The sequence below is a fragment of the Nerophis ophidion genome, linkage group LG14, assembly GCF_033978795.1.
Source record: "Nerophis ophidion isolate RoL-2023_Sa linkage group LG14, RoL_Noph_v1.0, whole genome shotgun sequence".
Classification (NCBI taxonomy): Eukaryota; Metazoa; Chordata; class Actinopteri; order Syngnathiformes; family Syngnathidae; genus Nerophis; species Nerophis ophidion.
The window spans coordinates 43,222,631-43,239,231 of NC_084624.1; the positions used below are offsets into that span (position 1 = coordinate 43,222,631).

Sequence of the window (16,601 nt, forward strand, 5' to 3'; positions counted from 1 at the left end):
GCTCTATTGTGCCTGGTTTTATTAGCCTGCTTTGTTTCCATTGAGCGTGATCGCTTTCTTCCCTTCATTTTCTCAGAGAACTTCTGGAACGCCGCCTTTTTTGACAAGGAGACGTCCTACCTCCACTTCCCTACTTTCCACGGGGAGCTGAGCGCGGAGATTTCCTTCATGTTCAAAACCACCGCTCCCTTCGGCGTGTTCCTGGAAAACCTGGGCATCCGAGACTTCATCCGGATCGAAATGAGCTGTAAGCAACACCCGAGGCCACCCATTGAGTCACTTTGCTCCAATGAGCTTTAATAACACCACACCACTAACTACACTATATTCCAAAAATGATTTTGCCACCTGCCTTGACTCACATATGACCTTGAAAAGCCATCCCATTCCTAAGCCATAGGGTTCAATGTAATGTCTGTCCACCTTTCACAGCTATTACAGCTACAACTCTACTGAGAAGGCTGTCCACAAGGTTGTGGAGTGTGTTTATAGGAATTTTCACTGATGTTGGTGTAGAAGGCCTGGGTCTCTGTCGCCGTTCTTATTCATCCTAAAGGACTTCTATAGGGTTCAGGTCAGGACTCTGTGCAGGCCAGTCAAGTTCATCCACACCAGACTCTGTCAGCCATGTCTTTATATATTCATATTTAGGAGCGAGGAAATTTCACGACTGGATTCGTTGCACAGGTGGCATCCTATGAAAGTTCCACGCTGGAAATCTGAGAGCGGCCCATTCTTTCACAAATGTTTGTAGAAACAGTCTCCATGCCTAAGTGCTTGATTTTATACACCTCTGGATGGGCCAAGTCATTAGAACACCTGATTCTGATCATTTGGATAGGTGGTCAAATACTGTTGGCAATATAGTGTATACATTAATACAAATGCGACACATTACCAGAAATAATATAAAGCATTTTATTTGCACAATTGTAAGAAGTTAAGTGAGTTATATTTATATAGCGCTTTTCTCTAGTGACTCAAAGCACTTTTACATAGTGAAACCCAATATCCAAGTTACATTTCAAACCAGTGTGGGTGGCATTGAGAGCAGGTGGATAAAGTGTCTAACCCAAGGACACAACGGCAGTGACTAGGTTGGCAGAAGCGGGAACCGAAACTGGAACCCTCAAGTTGCTGGCACGGCCACTCTATCAACCGAGCTATACCGCCCCTACTGTATGTATGTATTGTATTAGAATACTTTTAGTCCTTAAAGAATTTAGAATGGGTTTGACTTAACATGACATACTATATACATGTATTTGCTTTAAGCACAGAGAAAGTTGTACTGTAGCACTTTTTTTTGTATTTTGTCATCTGTTGACTGAAGCAGTGGCTGACGTGGGAGTTGAAGGGACAAAAACCGAAGCTAATGCAGGATTGCTGCTACACCAACAGCCCCCTCCCCTCAAGGGAAATCAACGTCAGTGTGGTTGTTCCACCTCGGAATACTGCCGCTCTGCTCCCAACCTGCCTCAGATCATAGTGTAACTTTGTCGACAGGGCCTGGGAACCATTCCGGAATGAAGTTACCGGGGATATTGTTTCATCTTGTTGTTCGTGCCTCCCGCCCCCCGTTCTGCTTTGGCCGGCACCCTCCTAAATCTTTCACTAGATGGAACCAAGCGTTCAGCCGACATACTTGGCTGAGCAGCAGGCCCCGCAGCAATGAAGCGCAGTGCAGTCCACAACAGGCCCAAGGCAATTATATCAATGGAACAAATGAAAGTCATCACACAATAGCGGATTGGTTCTTAGGTTTGCGCGAAGGCAATCTTCCCCCCAAGGAGAGAGATGCTACGTCTTCTCAAGCTTAAGACATCCAAGCTCAGACCCTCAGTCTGTGTAAAAAGAGTCCTCGGTGTCAGGCGCAGCAGTGATGAGAGACAAAATAACACGGGGGGCCTAGGACGGAACCCTGAGGGACAACGCAGTAATGGAATGTATTGAATTCAGAGTGATTGCCCTGACATTGTGTGTACAAAAATCCATCAACTTTTCTCTTGCCAGCTCCCACTCGGGTGGTTTTCTCCTTCGACGTGGGCAATGGACCGCTGGAAGTGCACGTGGAGTCCAGTGCCCCGCTGAACGACGACCGGTGGCATCAGGTTCGCGTGGAGCGCAACATAAAGGAGGCGTCCCTGCGACTGGATGCACTTCCTGCCGCCACATTGGAGGCTCCTGCCGACGGACACGTTCACCTGCAGCTTAACAGCCAGCTCTTCATCGGCAAGTGGACTTAATATGTCAATATATTTTGATTGTGTTCGGAAAAAATAACCGTTGTTGACAACTATTTTGTTGCTTGGCTGGATTGCTAAAAAAATAAGCTACAACCAGAGATGAATAAAATCCATCCATCCATCTTCTTCCGCTTAACCGAGGTCGGGTCGCCCAGACTTCCCTCTCCCCAGCCACTTCGTCCAGCTCTTCCCGAGGAATCCCGAGGCGTTCCCAGGCCAGCCGGGAGACATAGTCTTCCCAACGTGTCCTGGGTCTTCCCCGGGGCCTCCTACCGGTCGGACGTGCCCGAAACACCTCCCTAGGGAGGCGTTTGGGTGGCATCCTGACCAGATGCCCGAACCACCTCATCTGGCTCCTCTCGATGTGGAGGAGCAGTGGCTTTAGTTTGAGCTCCTCCCGAATGGCAGAGCTTCTCACCCTATCTCTAAGGGTTAGCCCCGCGACCCGGCGGAGGAAACTCATTTCGGTCGCTTGTACCCATGATCTTGTCCTTTCGGTCATAAACCAAAGGTCATGATCATATGTGAGGATGGGAACGTAGATCGACTGGTAAATTGAGAGCTTTTCCTTCCGGCTCAGATCCTTTTTCACCACAACTGATCGATACAGGATCTGCATTACTGAAGACGCCGCACCTGTCGATCTCACGATCCACTCTTCCCTCACTCGTGACCAAGACTCCTAGGTACTTGAACTCCTCGACTTGGGGAAAGGTCTCCTCCCCAACCCGGAGATGGCACGCCACCCTTTTCCGGGCGAGAACCATGGACTCGGACTTGGAGGTGCTGATTCTCATCCCAGTCGCTTCACACTCGGCTGCGAACCAATCCAGTGAGAGCTGAAAATCCTGGCCAGATGAAGCCATCAAGACCACATCATCTGCAAAAAGCAGAGACCTAATCCTGCAGCAACCAAACCGGATCCCCTCAACGCCTTGACTGCGCCTAGAAATAAAATGATTAAACAAATTCATAAGTCAGCAGGGCGCGGTAATAAACTTCCTGATGTGATTTATCCATAAACGAATCGTTAATTGAACCAAAACCAAGAGGGGGTGTCATTAATCAGGCCGCCATGTAATTAGCCACTGAGATCTTTAAAGACAAACTTCATCCAGCGTGCAGGTCTGCTTATCTTCACCTTAACACTCCAACTCTGACTCTGTTTATTCATCGGAAGACAGGAAAATCCATCACTTTCCGCGTGGCGTTATCGTGGCATGAATCTCCCGTACGTCACTCGATGTCAGTAACTCTGTGGAGGGAAATCTCGCCAACAGACGGTGAGATTGGATCAGGGAAGCTATGGGAAATATTGATGTGCTTTGCCAATAATGCGCCATATGTTTACCTGCATAATAATGCTGCAGAAAGGAAATACATGTTCATTATGCAGCACCTCTGTTAATCATACATGTTGAGTTTAATGATTATATGTCACTTTTGAGTCCATGTGTAAAAGCTTTCCCTCTGCAAATGTAGACAAGGAACAAGTGCATCATTATGTGCAGAGATTGCTTGAGATGTTTTAAGCAAATCTGCTTTATTGGAGGAAACCCATTAGCCAGCAACCCATAAACATTTTGTTTATTAGTCCTAATTTGTCCTCCTAACATTTACAAGATCCTGGATTATATTGTCAGGATCAAACTGCTGTGCTGGCGCCTTGCAAGGGTTTATGACGCCATAACAATATGATTGCTTTTCAAAAAATGAAAACTATAATCTGAGCATCTGGTCAGGGGGCACGGCATCCCGGCAAAAGGGCTTCCGGGGTTGCATCCGCGCCCTGCAGCTCAACGGCGCCACCCTGGACCTGGAAGAGAGGGCCCGCATCACACCCGGCGTCGGACCCGGCTGCCCGGGTCACTGCAGCAGCTACGGCCCCCTGTGCCGCAACCACGGGCGTTGTCTGGAGAGAAGCAACGGCTTCCGCTGCGACTGCGGCCCGTCGGCCTACGCCGGAGTCTTCTGTCACGCAGGTGAGTGCCATCCTCAGTCCTGACGATTAAAGATCTGCACTATTCGTAGGGTTTATGTTTCACGTAGCCTTTAATTTGAATTTTAACCTTCTAAAAAGTCTTCTTAGAGTAAAATAGGAAACTTATGTTTATTTTATTGTAAGATTTTCTGTTAAAATAAAGCCAAAATTTAAAAAATGTCATGGTTGCCTTTAATTGAAAAAAGTATTGAAAACTATCGATATAAATGTTGGTACCAGTACCGGCACAAAAATGTATGGTATCGGGACAACCCTACTCTAAACTCGTAGTTTAGAGCAGTGTTTTTCAACCACTGTGCCGCGGCATACTAGTGTGCCGGTGTGCCGTGGGAGATTATCTCATTTCACCTATTTGGATTAAAAATATTTTTTGCAAACCAGTAATTATAGTCTGCAAATTATGTGTTGTTGTTGTTGAGTGTCAATGATGTCTAGAGCTCGGCAGAGTAACCATGTAATACTCTTCAATATTAGTAGGTGGCAGCTGGTAGCTAATTGCTTTGTAGATGTCAGAAACAGTTATTGGTAGCGTGCAGGTAAAAAGGTATCTAATGCTTGAACCACAAATAAACAAATGGTGAGTGCCGCTAAGAAAAGGCATTGAAGCTTAGGGAAAGCTATGCATAATGAGACTAAATCTGAACTGGCTACAAAGTAAACAAAAACAGATTGCTGGACGACAGCAAAGACTTACTGTGGAGCAAAGACACAATGTACATCCGAACATGACATGACAATCAACAATGTCCACAAAAAGAAGGATAAAAACAACTGAAATATTCTTGATTGCAAAGTAGATGCGGGAAATATCGCTCAAAGGAAGACATGAAACTGCTACAGGGAAATACCCACCCCAAAAAGAAGAAGCCACCAAAATAGGAGCGCAAGACAAGAACTAAAACACTAAACACAGCAAAATACTCAAAATAAGTCAGGGCGTGATGTGACAAGTGGTGACAGTACAGCAGCAGCAGAGAGCAGCTTTATTTTGTCCATTCTTAACATCCATCCATCCATTTTCTACCGCTTATTCCCTTTCGGGGTCGCGGGGGGCGCTGGCGCCTATCTCAGCTACAATCGGGCGGAAGGCATAGTACACCCTGGACAAGTCGCCACCTCATCGCAGGGCCAACACAGATAGACAGACAACATTCACACTCACATTCACACACGTACAATACATATAAGAACTGAAATTACATTTTCGGCACAGTCCCGCTAAGAGCAGACATACAGTACGTTACAGGGGGACAAGACGGGACCGCCAAAGCATCAGCCACTTACGGCGCTCCTTAAAAAGGTGACATTGGGAGAGGGGGAAGAGTAAAAAAAAATGTCTGTCTAAGGCTAGACCCTCAGGAGGGGTCCAGACTGAGTCCAAGGAAAAAAACCTTACATAGTATGGCACACATAAACATGGTACATATAACCACACCAACTTGTAACAGAGGGGGGGGGGTGAGGCCCCGGAGGCCGGCTGCCGCTATAGAGCCCTACTCAGCCATCCACAACCCCAGAGGAATTAAGTGGTGGTGAATGCGTTGATTTGGGGAGGGGCGTGTGCGTGCATGTATGCCCAATTAACTTGGGTGAGATGTTGAATGTTTTTGTGGACTGGGGCCGATCTCAAGTTGGACACCAGGTGTTGTTGGAAAAAAAAGGAGTCCTCGGGTGAGTTCTTCAGAACAGCCTGTTCCTGATTGCATCAAGGCCATTCGAGGGAGTCAAATCGTAGATTAAGATGTTGTTCAGTACACCTATTTTGAGACAAGAGCTATAGTGATGCATGCTTGGTTATGCTTTAAAGTCATATCCTACAATTGCGACAATGACTTTTTGCTGTCAACTGAGTTTCGTTTTTTGAATGTTTTCTGCTGGGGGTGTGCCTCTACATTTTTCCAATGCAAAACATGTGCCCTGGCTCAAAAAAGGTTGGAAAACACTGGTTTAGAGTATCAATTAGGTGGGACTTGGTATTTTTTTCAAAAATGTACCAACCCAGAGAACAAGTTATAAAACTAAGGTGTCCCCCCTCACAGACTACATTTTTGACTTCCACAGGAAGTTTCCTTGTTTAAGACTAACCGCGTGTCCTTCTACAGAAGTGTCAGCTGTTTTCAAGCCGACGACGTCTGTCCGCTACACCTTCAAAGAGTCCTACAATTGGAGCAAGAACATCAGCGCGCCGCCATCCTCCATCTTGTCTGACTTGAGCCCGAGGGCGGAGAACGTGTCCCTGAGCTTCAGGACCACCCAGAGTCCAGCTCTTCTGCTCTACGTGTCTTCGTCCCAGCGGGAGTACCTGGCCCTGCTGATCAACAAGCACGGTGAGGACTGTGGCTTTTGTTCCCTCCGCTCCTCTACTCGACCTCATCTCACCTGCAGTCGTACTCTCAGGCTCTCATTTTCACCGTTCATCTCTTCTGCGTCTTATCTTGTCCACCATCCTCGTCGCCTTCGTCTCACGTTGACCTCCCTTTCATTACCCCCTCCTCCTCTTCCCGCTCCTATCAGGCTCTGTCAGTCGCTTCCTCTCTCCTGTCAGCCTCTTTTGCCTTTTCATCGGTCCAGCTGGGCGCTTTATTACGAGTTGCCTCAGCCAGGGCGAAAAAAGACTTCTGCAGGCATGAGTGGGACATGAAGAGCACCTGTTAGGGTTCTGCTCGATCAGAGTAAGGTCAGAGGGTTAGGCGATGGAACTCATGCATGTTTGCTCTCTGTCCATTTGCTGTGGAAATATTGAGATATCACACAATCGAATTCTTGTATTTGACTATAATGGCGCATTCCAGTTGTACTGGCAAGTCAGAATTTCCGAATTCCTAGTCGGAAATTTCAACTGGAACGCACCCGGAGGTCTGATTTCCTACTCTGAAAGTTGGAGAGTCTTTGCCAACCTAGAAGGTTTCAAAGATGGCTACTGATTGTACAAAACCCAAAACCAAATGTGGAAGTAGTGTCAAGTGCTTTGAGTACCTTGAAGGTAGAAAAGCGCTATACAAGTACAACCCATTTATCATTTATCATTTAAATAGACTGCAAAGACAAGATACTTAACTTTCCAACTGGTAAATGTAACAAAGGGTTGGTGACGAACCCCAAGATGCAGAGACGGCAGGCTTGGTGCAGGAAAACATGATTTAATGTCCAAAAAAACACAAACCAGAAACCAGGAAAAGGCCAACTGGAAACAGGGAAAAGGAACCAGCTAACAGGAACGAGGAACAAAAAGACAGCAAGCTGCAAACAGCTACAGGATACAGGTTTCAGTTTACAGATAGTAGCCTACGGCTACAAAGACAATACTCCAACACTGACTGGAGGGCAAAGCAACTTTAAATAGCATCCGGCTGATTGACACCAGGTGTAGCCAGGTGACAATCAGTTGCAGCTGAGGGGAAACAACACTCAGGGAGAAAAGCAGGAAACAACCAAAATAAGAGCGCTGACAGAAAATAAAGACAGAGGAATCAAAAAGCGACATCAGTGTGTAAAGTATATCACCACATGGCCTCAGGGACACTTCAGTAAACCACTGTCAGAAACTACAATTTGTCGCTACATTTGTAAGGGCATGTTAAAATTCTACTATACAAAACAAAAACCATTTATCAACAACACCCAGAAACGCCTCCGGACTGATGCAAAGTGGAAAAGTATTCTCTGGTCTAAAGAATCTACTTTTCATATTGTTTTTGGACGTTGTGTTCTCAGGAACAAAGAGGAAAGTAACCATCCGGATTGTTATAGACGCAAAGTTCAAAAGCCAGCATCTGTGATGGTATGGGGGTGTGTTAGTGCCAAAGGCATGGGTAACTTCAAAAAATCTGTGAAGGCACCATTAATGCTGAAAGGCACATACAGGTTTTGGAGCAACACATCCAAGCAATGTCTTTTTCATGGACGCCCATTCTACATGTGTTACAACAGTGTGGTTTCCATACTTGCCAACCTTCCTGATTTTTCCTGGGAGACTGCCGAATTTCAGTGCCCCTTCCAAAAATCTCCCGGGGCAACCATTCTCCTAAATTTCTCCCGATTTTCACCCGGACAACAATATTAGGGGTGTGCCTTAAACAACCTGTTGTCTCGTCCCAAAGTTCCTCCATACAAACAGCATGCCGGCCCAGTCACATAATATATACGGCTATTGCACATACATTAGTGAATGCCATGCATACTTGGTCAACAGCCATACAGGTCACACTAAGGGTGGCCGTATAAACAACTTTAACACTGTTACAAATATGCGCCACACTATGAACCCACACCAAACAAGAATGAAAAACACATTTTGGGAGAACATCCACACGGTAACACAACAGAACAAATACCCAGAAACCCTTGCAGCACTAACTCTTCCGGGACGCTAAATATACACCACGCCCTACTAACCCCGTCCCACCTCAACCCTGCCCCCGTGATCTCCCAAATTCAGATGTCTCGAGGTTGGCAAGTATGGTGGCTTCGTAGTAAAAGAGGGGTGGGTACTAGACTGGCCTGCATGTAGTTCAGACATGCCTCCCATTGAAAATATTGGCACATTATGAAGCGCAAAATACAACAACAGAGATCCCAAACTGTTGAACAACTTAAGCTATACATCAAGAAAGAATGGGAAAGAATTACAAAAATTTACTGAGCGTTGTTAAAAGGAAAGGCCATGTAACACAGTGGTAAAAATGATCATATGCTGATGCCATTAAATTCTAATGATTATTCGCAAATACAAATGAAGTTTCTCAGTTCGAACATTAAATATCTTGTCTTTGGAGTCTATTCAATTGAATATAAGTTGAAAAGGATTTGCAAATCATTGTATTCTTTTTTTTATTTACCATTTACACAACGTGCCAACTTCACTGGTTTTGGGTTTTGTAAACAATAATAGAAGCTTTTGTATTATCAGTTATTTGCACGTCTGAGTAATCTTTGTCGAACTAAATCATTTGTATATGATGTATTGTTGGACGTATTATTATGCTAATGTTACTGTAATGCATTTTTGTCCAGAAGTTGTTTATATTCAGATAAGGCAAGCGCGGTAATAACTTGATTTCCGACTTTGTAACCGTTATCGCCGATACCTCGGCTGTGATGTCATTCCCAGCCACGGCTCCTGGGGTAAACGAACTTCAGCATAAATATTCATCAGGAGGAGGACAATGAGTTTGATATTTAGAGCCCTCTCAGGGATTTCATGAAATCGTCTCTCAATGCTAATATTAGCAAAATTAATTACAGTGCATTGTGTTATTGATGGGGAATTAGCACATAATCCTTTTAATATGGAAAGCCTTATTCAGAGGAATAAGTATACCAGAAAATAAGAAGATTAGAGCTTTTGATAAAGAGAAAATGTGTTGTGTTTGCGTGTATTTGTGTGTGTGCGTGCGTGCGTGTGTGTGTGTGTGCGTGTGCGTGTGTGTGTGTGTAGATAAGCTGGAGGTGCGCTACAAGCTACACGGCAGCAGAGAAGTAGAAGTGTTGAGGAGCAAAGCAAAGACTTTGGCTGACGGTCGTCTTCACACACTCAACATGAGGAGAATGACGGACGTCGTGTCTCTGCAGGTGACGCACACACGCAGACCACAATGTATCCCACCTGGCATCGCTTATAGTTGAAGTGCGCTTTCGGGGGGCAATTTTGCTTATATTCACAATCCAGATGTTTTTTAGACATTAAATTGTGAATAATAGCTAGGATAAAAGCTAAGAAGAGGCAGGTGTCTAACGATGCAGATAATTAAAGTAAAATTAAAGTTCCAATGATTGTTACCAATTAATTGATTAACATGAACCCCGACTTAAACAAGTTGAAAAACGTATTCGGGTGTCACCATTTGGTGGTCAATTGTACGGAATATGTACTGTACTGTGCAATCTACTAATAAAAGTCTCAATCAATCAGTCCCTATCCCCTTGTCCCACCCCCTGGGAGGTGAGGAGAGCAGTGAGCGGCAGCGTTGACCACGCTCGGGAATCATTTGGTGATTTAACCCCTAATTCCAACCGTTGATGCTAAGTGCCAAGCAGCGAGGCAATGGGCAGAGGTGGATAGAGTAGCCACAAATTGTACTCAAGTAAGAGTACTGTTACTTTAGAGATGTATTACTCAAGTAAAAGTAAGGAGTAGTCACCCAAATATTTACTTGAGTAAAAGTAAAAAGTATGTTGTGAAAAAACTACTCAAGTACTGAGTAACTGATGAGTAACCTGTTTGTTTAATGATGACGGCAACAAGTAATGCACAAAAACATAAAGATAGCAATGAACAAATTCAGAGCCAGGAATATCTCTTAAGCAACTAAAACAATAATATATATTAGATAATATATATTTGGTTTTACACTGTATTGAAAAAAAAATTGAAAATTAATTTTACCTTTGCAACCTCATTATACTATTGGCTAAGATATATATTCATAAATGTAAGTTTCTCAATACCCGACCAGTTTTTTGTGCCTTTAAAAAAGATTTAGAAGTCTACATTAAAACACTTTATTTCTAACAACCAAAAAGCTGTGAAAACAAAGATGCTGTGTTCCAAATGTAAGTTATTTACTGAGATTGAGTGAGCCTATGGCTTTGCACTTTGTTTATTTTATATATATATATATATATATATATATATATATATATATATATATATATATATATATATATATATATATATATATTAGTACTGTTTCTGTACTTACTTTGATTATTCTTTTCCACTGTTTGTAAATGTTGAAATGTATTTATTAAAGGTTTATTAAAAAAAAGTGTGCAGTTAATCATGTGACCGCCTGGCTCTGTTTGATTGGTGAAACGGAGTCAAACGTCACCAATGACTGCATTTGATTGGCGAGACGGAGTCAAACGTCACCAGTGAATGGATTTGATTGGTGAAACGGAGTCAAACGTCACCAATGACTGCATTTGATTGGTGAAACTGAGTCAAACGTCACCAATGACTGCATTTGATTGGCGAGACGGAGTCAAACGTCACCAGTGAATGGATTTGATTGGTGAAACGGAGTCAAACGTCACCAATGACTGCATTTTATTGGTGAAACTGAGTCAAACGTCACCAGTGACTGCATTTGATTAGTGAATCAGAGTCAAACGTCACCAGTGACTGCATTTGATTGGTGAAACAGAGTCAAACGTCACCAGTGACTGCATTTGATTGGTGAAACGCAGGCATGTGATAGATTCTACTTTGAAGGTCTGTCCGACAAAACCAAAACAAACAAAGAGTGCATTAACAGAACGATAAAAATCAGTAGCGAGTAGCAAGCTGAATGTAAATAAATGGAGTGGTGTAAAAGTAGCGTTTCTTCTCTATAGATATACTCAAGTAAAGGTAAAAGTATGTTAAATTAAAACTAGAAGTACAATTTATCCCAAAAGTTACTCAAGTAGATGTAACGGAGTAAATGTAGCGCGTTACTACCCACCTCTGGCAATGGGTCCCATTGTTTGTAGTCTTTAGTATGACTTGGCCAGGGTTTGAACTCACAATCTCCCAGTCTCAGGGTGGACACTCTAACCACAAGGCCATTGAGTGGGATCTATTCCGCCTGTAAAGCGCTCTAAAATCATATTCTAAAACCTCCATCAATGTTTGATATGCATACTGTGAGTAAATATGTAATATAGTAACAGGCACATTTATAATTACATGTAATATTTACCAAATTTGCTCATTTTAAGAATTGTGGTGGTGTGTTCAGTTCACAACATACGCAATTTGCTTTAACAACTACTACTAATCATGGCATACTTCATGAGAGCCAGCAATGACTACTAATGATGATCCACAACCTTATATTTTTGAGTCTGAAGATAGGGAGGATGAGTTCCAAGTTTTAGAAACTGAGTGCTAAGCAGATTCAGCTCACGTAAAATGCGAAGCATCATGTAGTAATAGTGCTAAGTCACACATGAGAAATACAAAGTATGAACATAATAAAACAATCACTTACTGTACAATGTCTGCTCTCACTGGGATGCCGACTAAGAGGATGTTCATATCTTTCAGCATAAAGTGAAGTGAAGTGAATTATATTTATATAGCGCTTTTTCTCAAGTGACTCAAAGCGCTTTACATAGTGAAACCCAATATCTAAGTTACATTCAAACCAGTGTGGGTGGCACTGGGAGCAGGTGGGTAAAGTGTCTTGCCCAAGGACACAACGGCAGTGACTAGGATGGCGGAAGCGGGAATCGAAACCTGCAACCATCAAGTTGCTGGCACGGCCACTCTACCAACCGAGCTAAATCGCCCCAACATAAGGCCTGTGTTCCCAGTTTAGATGATTAGTTTGTCATAATCCTCACAAATGAGTATATGGTAATGTCTTCCTCCACCTACTCATTAGCCTGAATTGATTAACGTGGACCCCGACTTAAACAAGTTGAAAAACTTATTCGGTTGTTACCATTTAGTGGTCAATTGTACGGAATATGTACTGTACTGTGCAATCTACTAATAAAAGTATCAATCAATCAAAGCCTAGTGGTTAGAGTGTCCGCCCTGAGATCGGTAGGTTGTGAGTTCAAACCCCGGCTGAGTCATACAAAAGACTATAAAAATGGGACCCATTACTTCCCTGTTTGGCACTCAGCATCAAGTGCTGTAATTGGGGGTTAAATCATACCAGCTCCACTCAGGCGGGAGGCGAGATACATCCCGGACAAGTCACCACCTCATCACAAGGCCAACATTCACACTCACCTTCACACACTATGGCCAATTTGGTCCTATCCAAGGTTTCTCATAGTCACTGTTACCATGATGAGTTTTTCCTTGCCTTTATGTGGGCTCTGTACCACGGATGTCTTTGTGGCTTGTGCAGCCTTTTGAGACACTTGTGATTTAGGGCTATATAAATAAACATTGATTGATTGAGAGGCTGTGCACTGGCAGAAGAAGACCGACGCACAATGCTGACTTTATTAAATGTACTTATATTATCATTTGGTGCAGCCCGGCCGGAGCAGGAGAGGATAGAAAGAGAAAAAAAGGAAGACAGAGGGGGAAATTGTGGGGATAAGAGGGGGATTAGACAGAGAGACAAAAACAACAGCAAACACAACAATAACTGCAAAAACAACAACAACAATATATATATATATTTTTTTTTAATCAATCCAACAAAACAATACACAGCAATACCAAAACAATGCGATCCAATTCCAAAAACAAACCTGACCCAGCAACACTCAAAACTGCAATAAACAGAGCAATTGAGAGGAGACACAAACACGACACAGAACAAACCAAAAGTAATGAAACAAAAATGAATATTATCAACAACAGTATCAATATTAATTATAATTTCAGCATAGCAGTGATTAAAAATCCCTCATTGACATTATCATTAGACATTTATAAAAATGTAAAAAAAAGAACAATAGTGTCACAGTGGCTTACACTTGCATCGCATCTCATAAGCTTGACAACACACTGTGTCCAATGTTTTCACAAAGATAGAATAAGTCATATTTTTGGTTCGTTTAATAGTTAAAACAAATTTACATTATTGCAATCAGTTGATAAAACATTGTCCTTTACAATTATAAAAGTTTTTTAAAAAACATCTACTTCTTTGCAAGCATGTCAGCAGACTGGAGTAGATCCTGCTGAAATCCTATGTATTGAATGAATACAGAATCTTTTTGAATCGGAAAAATATCGTTTTTGAATTGAGAATCGGGTTGAATCGAAAAAATTGATATTTAATCGAATCGCGACCCCAAGAATCGATATTGAATTGAATCGTGGGAAACCCAAAGATTCACAGCCCATATATATATATATATATATATATATATATATATATATATATATATATATATATATATATAATAAGAATAATAAACAATACTAACTGATAAACTAAGGAAATTAAGTGTGAGAAAACTCAAGAGTGTGTATGGTGTAAGACTATGTGTAGAATTTAACTGAAGTGTGTGTTACTAAAGTGTTGAACGAGATACGAGGAACGAGGCAGTGCATGGGGCAGGCAGGTGATCTGCGGCTAGAGAGAGGCACGAGGGAAGCAGTCGAGATCCAGGGCAACGGAAGGAAAACAATGCTGAAACACAGCAGATTATGGGGGAATGTCTTTGTTGGAAAATACAGCCGAATTAACTCCTAAACTTGCATTTTCACACACACCTCCAACCACACGGACGCATCCAATGCTTTCTCGTGCACACGTGATACATATGTCGTGCACACGCAAAAGTATATCGTGTGCGCAAGAAACTCTCGTGCGCACAAGATACATATCTAAAAAAATATATTTTAAAAAAGTATCTTTCAATGTTTCTGCTCTTTCTGGAAAAACAATGTAAACTTCTTCAATTGAGCATATTTGCATAGTTATTATGCTCAGCCCCGATGTTAAATTCTTTCCTGCTAAACCCACATTGATGGAGGGAACATCTTTAAAGAACGACAGGATAATGACCTGTTAGAACGCAGACATCCTCGCCTAGATGCCAAACTCCCATCAGAAGCAGTTCAAGAGCATCTGATGAAATATGAACTGTGTTTGCGGAGTCCTCTTATCTCATAGGCAGTAGATGATGTATGAAGTAAAAACCATCAAAGCGCTGAGTTCAATTAATATTATCGCATTATATTGCATACAAGGTAACCTTCCCTCGTCTTGAATCATGATGATATTAACATCTTTGCACAGGGCGAGCTCTCACTAAGAGAGTATCATCCCCTCCTAATATAAAAGCTACCAAATATGTTTAAAGCAACCTATTCTACGGTGATAGAATGGGTGATGGTCTGTTCAGCGTTAGCCATACCACTAATATCACTGTTAGTTGAGGAGAAAGGGGCAAAAAAGAGAGAGAGAAGCGGCAGGTAAACTGGTCTAAAACAGAGTCTTATTTAAAAGCTACAGTTTATAAATGAGTTTTAAGGTGGGACTTAAATGCTTCCACTGAAGTGGCATCTCTAACTGTTGCTGCTAGGGCGTTCGACACAACTTGAGCCCGAAAAATAAACGCTCTAGAGCCTGCAGACTACTTTGGGGCTCTGGGAATCACTAACAAGCCGGTATTCTTAGAACATATAGGTTTCTGGACAGAACATAGGATACAATACAATCACTATAAACTGTTTGATATTTTGTATGCAAGTAACAAAACAAGAGATGTCCGAGTATATGGGACTGCCGATATTATCGGCCGATAACTGCTTTAAAATGTAATATCGGAAATTATCACTATCTGTTTCAAAAAGTTAAATTTATGACTAAAACGCCGCTGTACGCCAATAAGCCTTAAAGGTATTGCCTTTGCGTGCCGGCCCAATCACATAATATTTACGGCTTTTCACACACACAAGTAAATGCAAGGCATACTTGCTCAACAGCCATACAGGTCACATTAAGGGTGGCCGTATAAACAACTTTGACACTGTTACAAATATGCGCCACACTGTGAACCCACACCAAACATGAATGACAAACACATTTCGGGAGAACATCCACACCGTAACACAACATAAACACAACAGAACAAATACCCAGAATCCCTTGCAGCACTAACTATTCCGGGACGCTACAATATACACCCTGTTACCCACGTGGTCTGTCATAATGTTTTTTAGCATTCAATAAGACATTATTGTGAGGTTTTCTATTAGTGTTCCTAAAAATAATACCGGCCCCCAGACACATGTTTTTCTGTAAATTTGGCCCCCGAGTCAAAATAATTGCCCAGGCCTGACTGAGTTAAACCATTTGTTTTAGTAAAGAATTGCATAAAGTTATCAGCCGAGTGGGTGGAGCTACTGGGAAAAGACCTTAGTTTGGTTGTTAAACAAAAATATATGATAGTTTTTATTGGGGCGATTAATATTAGAGTAATAATTAGTTTTAGCTAATGTAAGACATGCTTATAGGTTATTAAACTATCACTCCACGCTTGATGGAAGACCTCGGGTTTAGCCGCATGTCATTTGCATTCCTGATTTTTCAATGATTGTTGTTTAAGAGCTCCGGTTTCTTCTGTAAACCAATGGGAACAAAGGTACTCTTAGGGGCCTTTGAAGTTTTACGGTGCTATACCATCAATGGCGTTGTGCTAGGCATCATTGAAGTTAAAAAGTTAAAGTACCATTGATTGTCACACACATACACTAGGTGTGATGAAATTAACCTCTGCAATTGACCCAGCCTCTTGTTCATCCCCTGGGAGGTGAGGGAAGCAGTAAGCATTGGCGGTGGCCATGCTTGGGAATCATTTTTGGTGATTTAACCCCCAATTCCAACCTGTGATGCTGAGTGGCAAGCAGGGAGGCAATGGGTCCCATTTTTATAGTCTTTGCTATGACC

General features: G+C 42.4%; 1 protein-coding gene across 3 annotated transcripts in view; it reads left to right on the forward strand.

The window, feature by feature from the left end:
* The window catches only part of LOC133568706 (contactin-associated protein-like 4), a 284,727-nt gene that overhangs the window by 230,990 nt on the left and 37,136 nt on the right, over nucleotides 1–16,601 (forward strand). For all 3 annotated transcript variants that reach the window (XM_061920807.1, XM_061920808.1, XM_061920809.1), the window contains exons 16-20: nucleotides 77–247; nucleotides 2,014–2,232; nucleotides 3,989–4,228; nucleotides 6,351–6,575; nucleotides 9,686–9,819. In XM_061920807.1, the coding sequence (XP_061776791.1) occupies nucleotides 77–247; nucleotides 2,014–2,232; nucleotides 3,989–4,228; nucleotides 6,351–6,575; nucleotides 9,686–9,819 (989 nt within the window). The remainder of the gene's footprint in view (nucleotides 1–76; nucleotides 248–2,013; nucleotides 2,233–3,988; nucleotides 4,229–6,350; nucleotides 6,576–9,685; nucleotides 9,820–16,601) is intronic.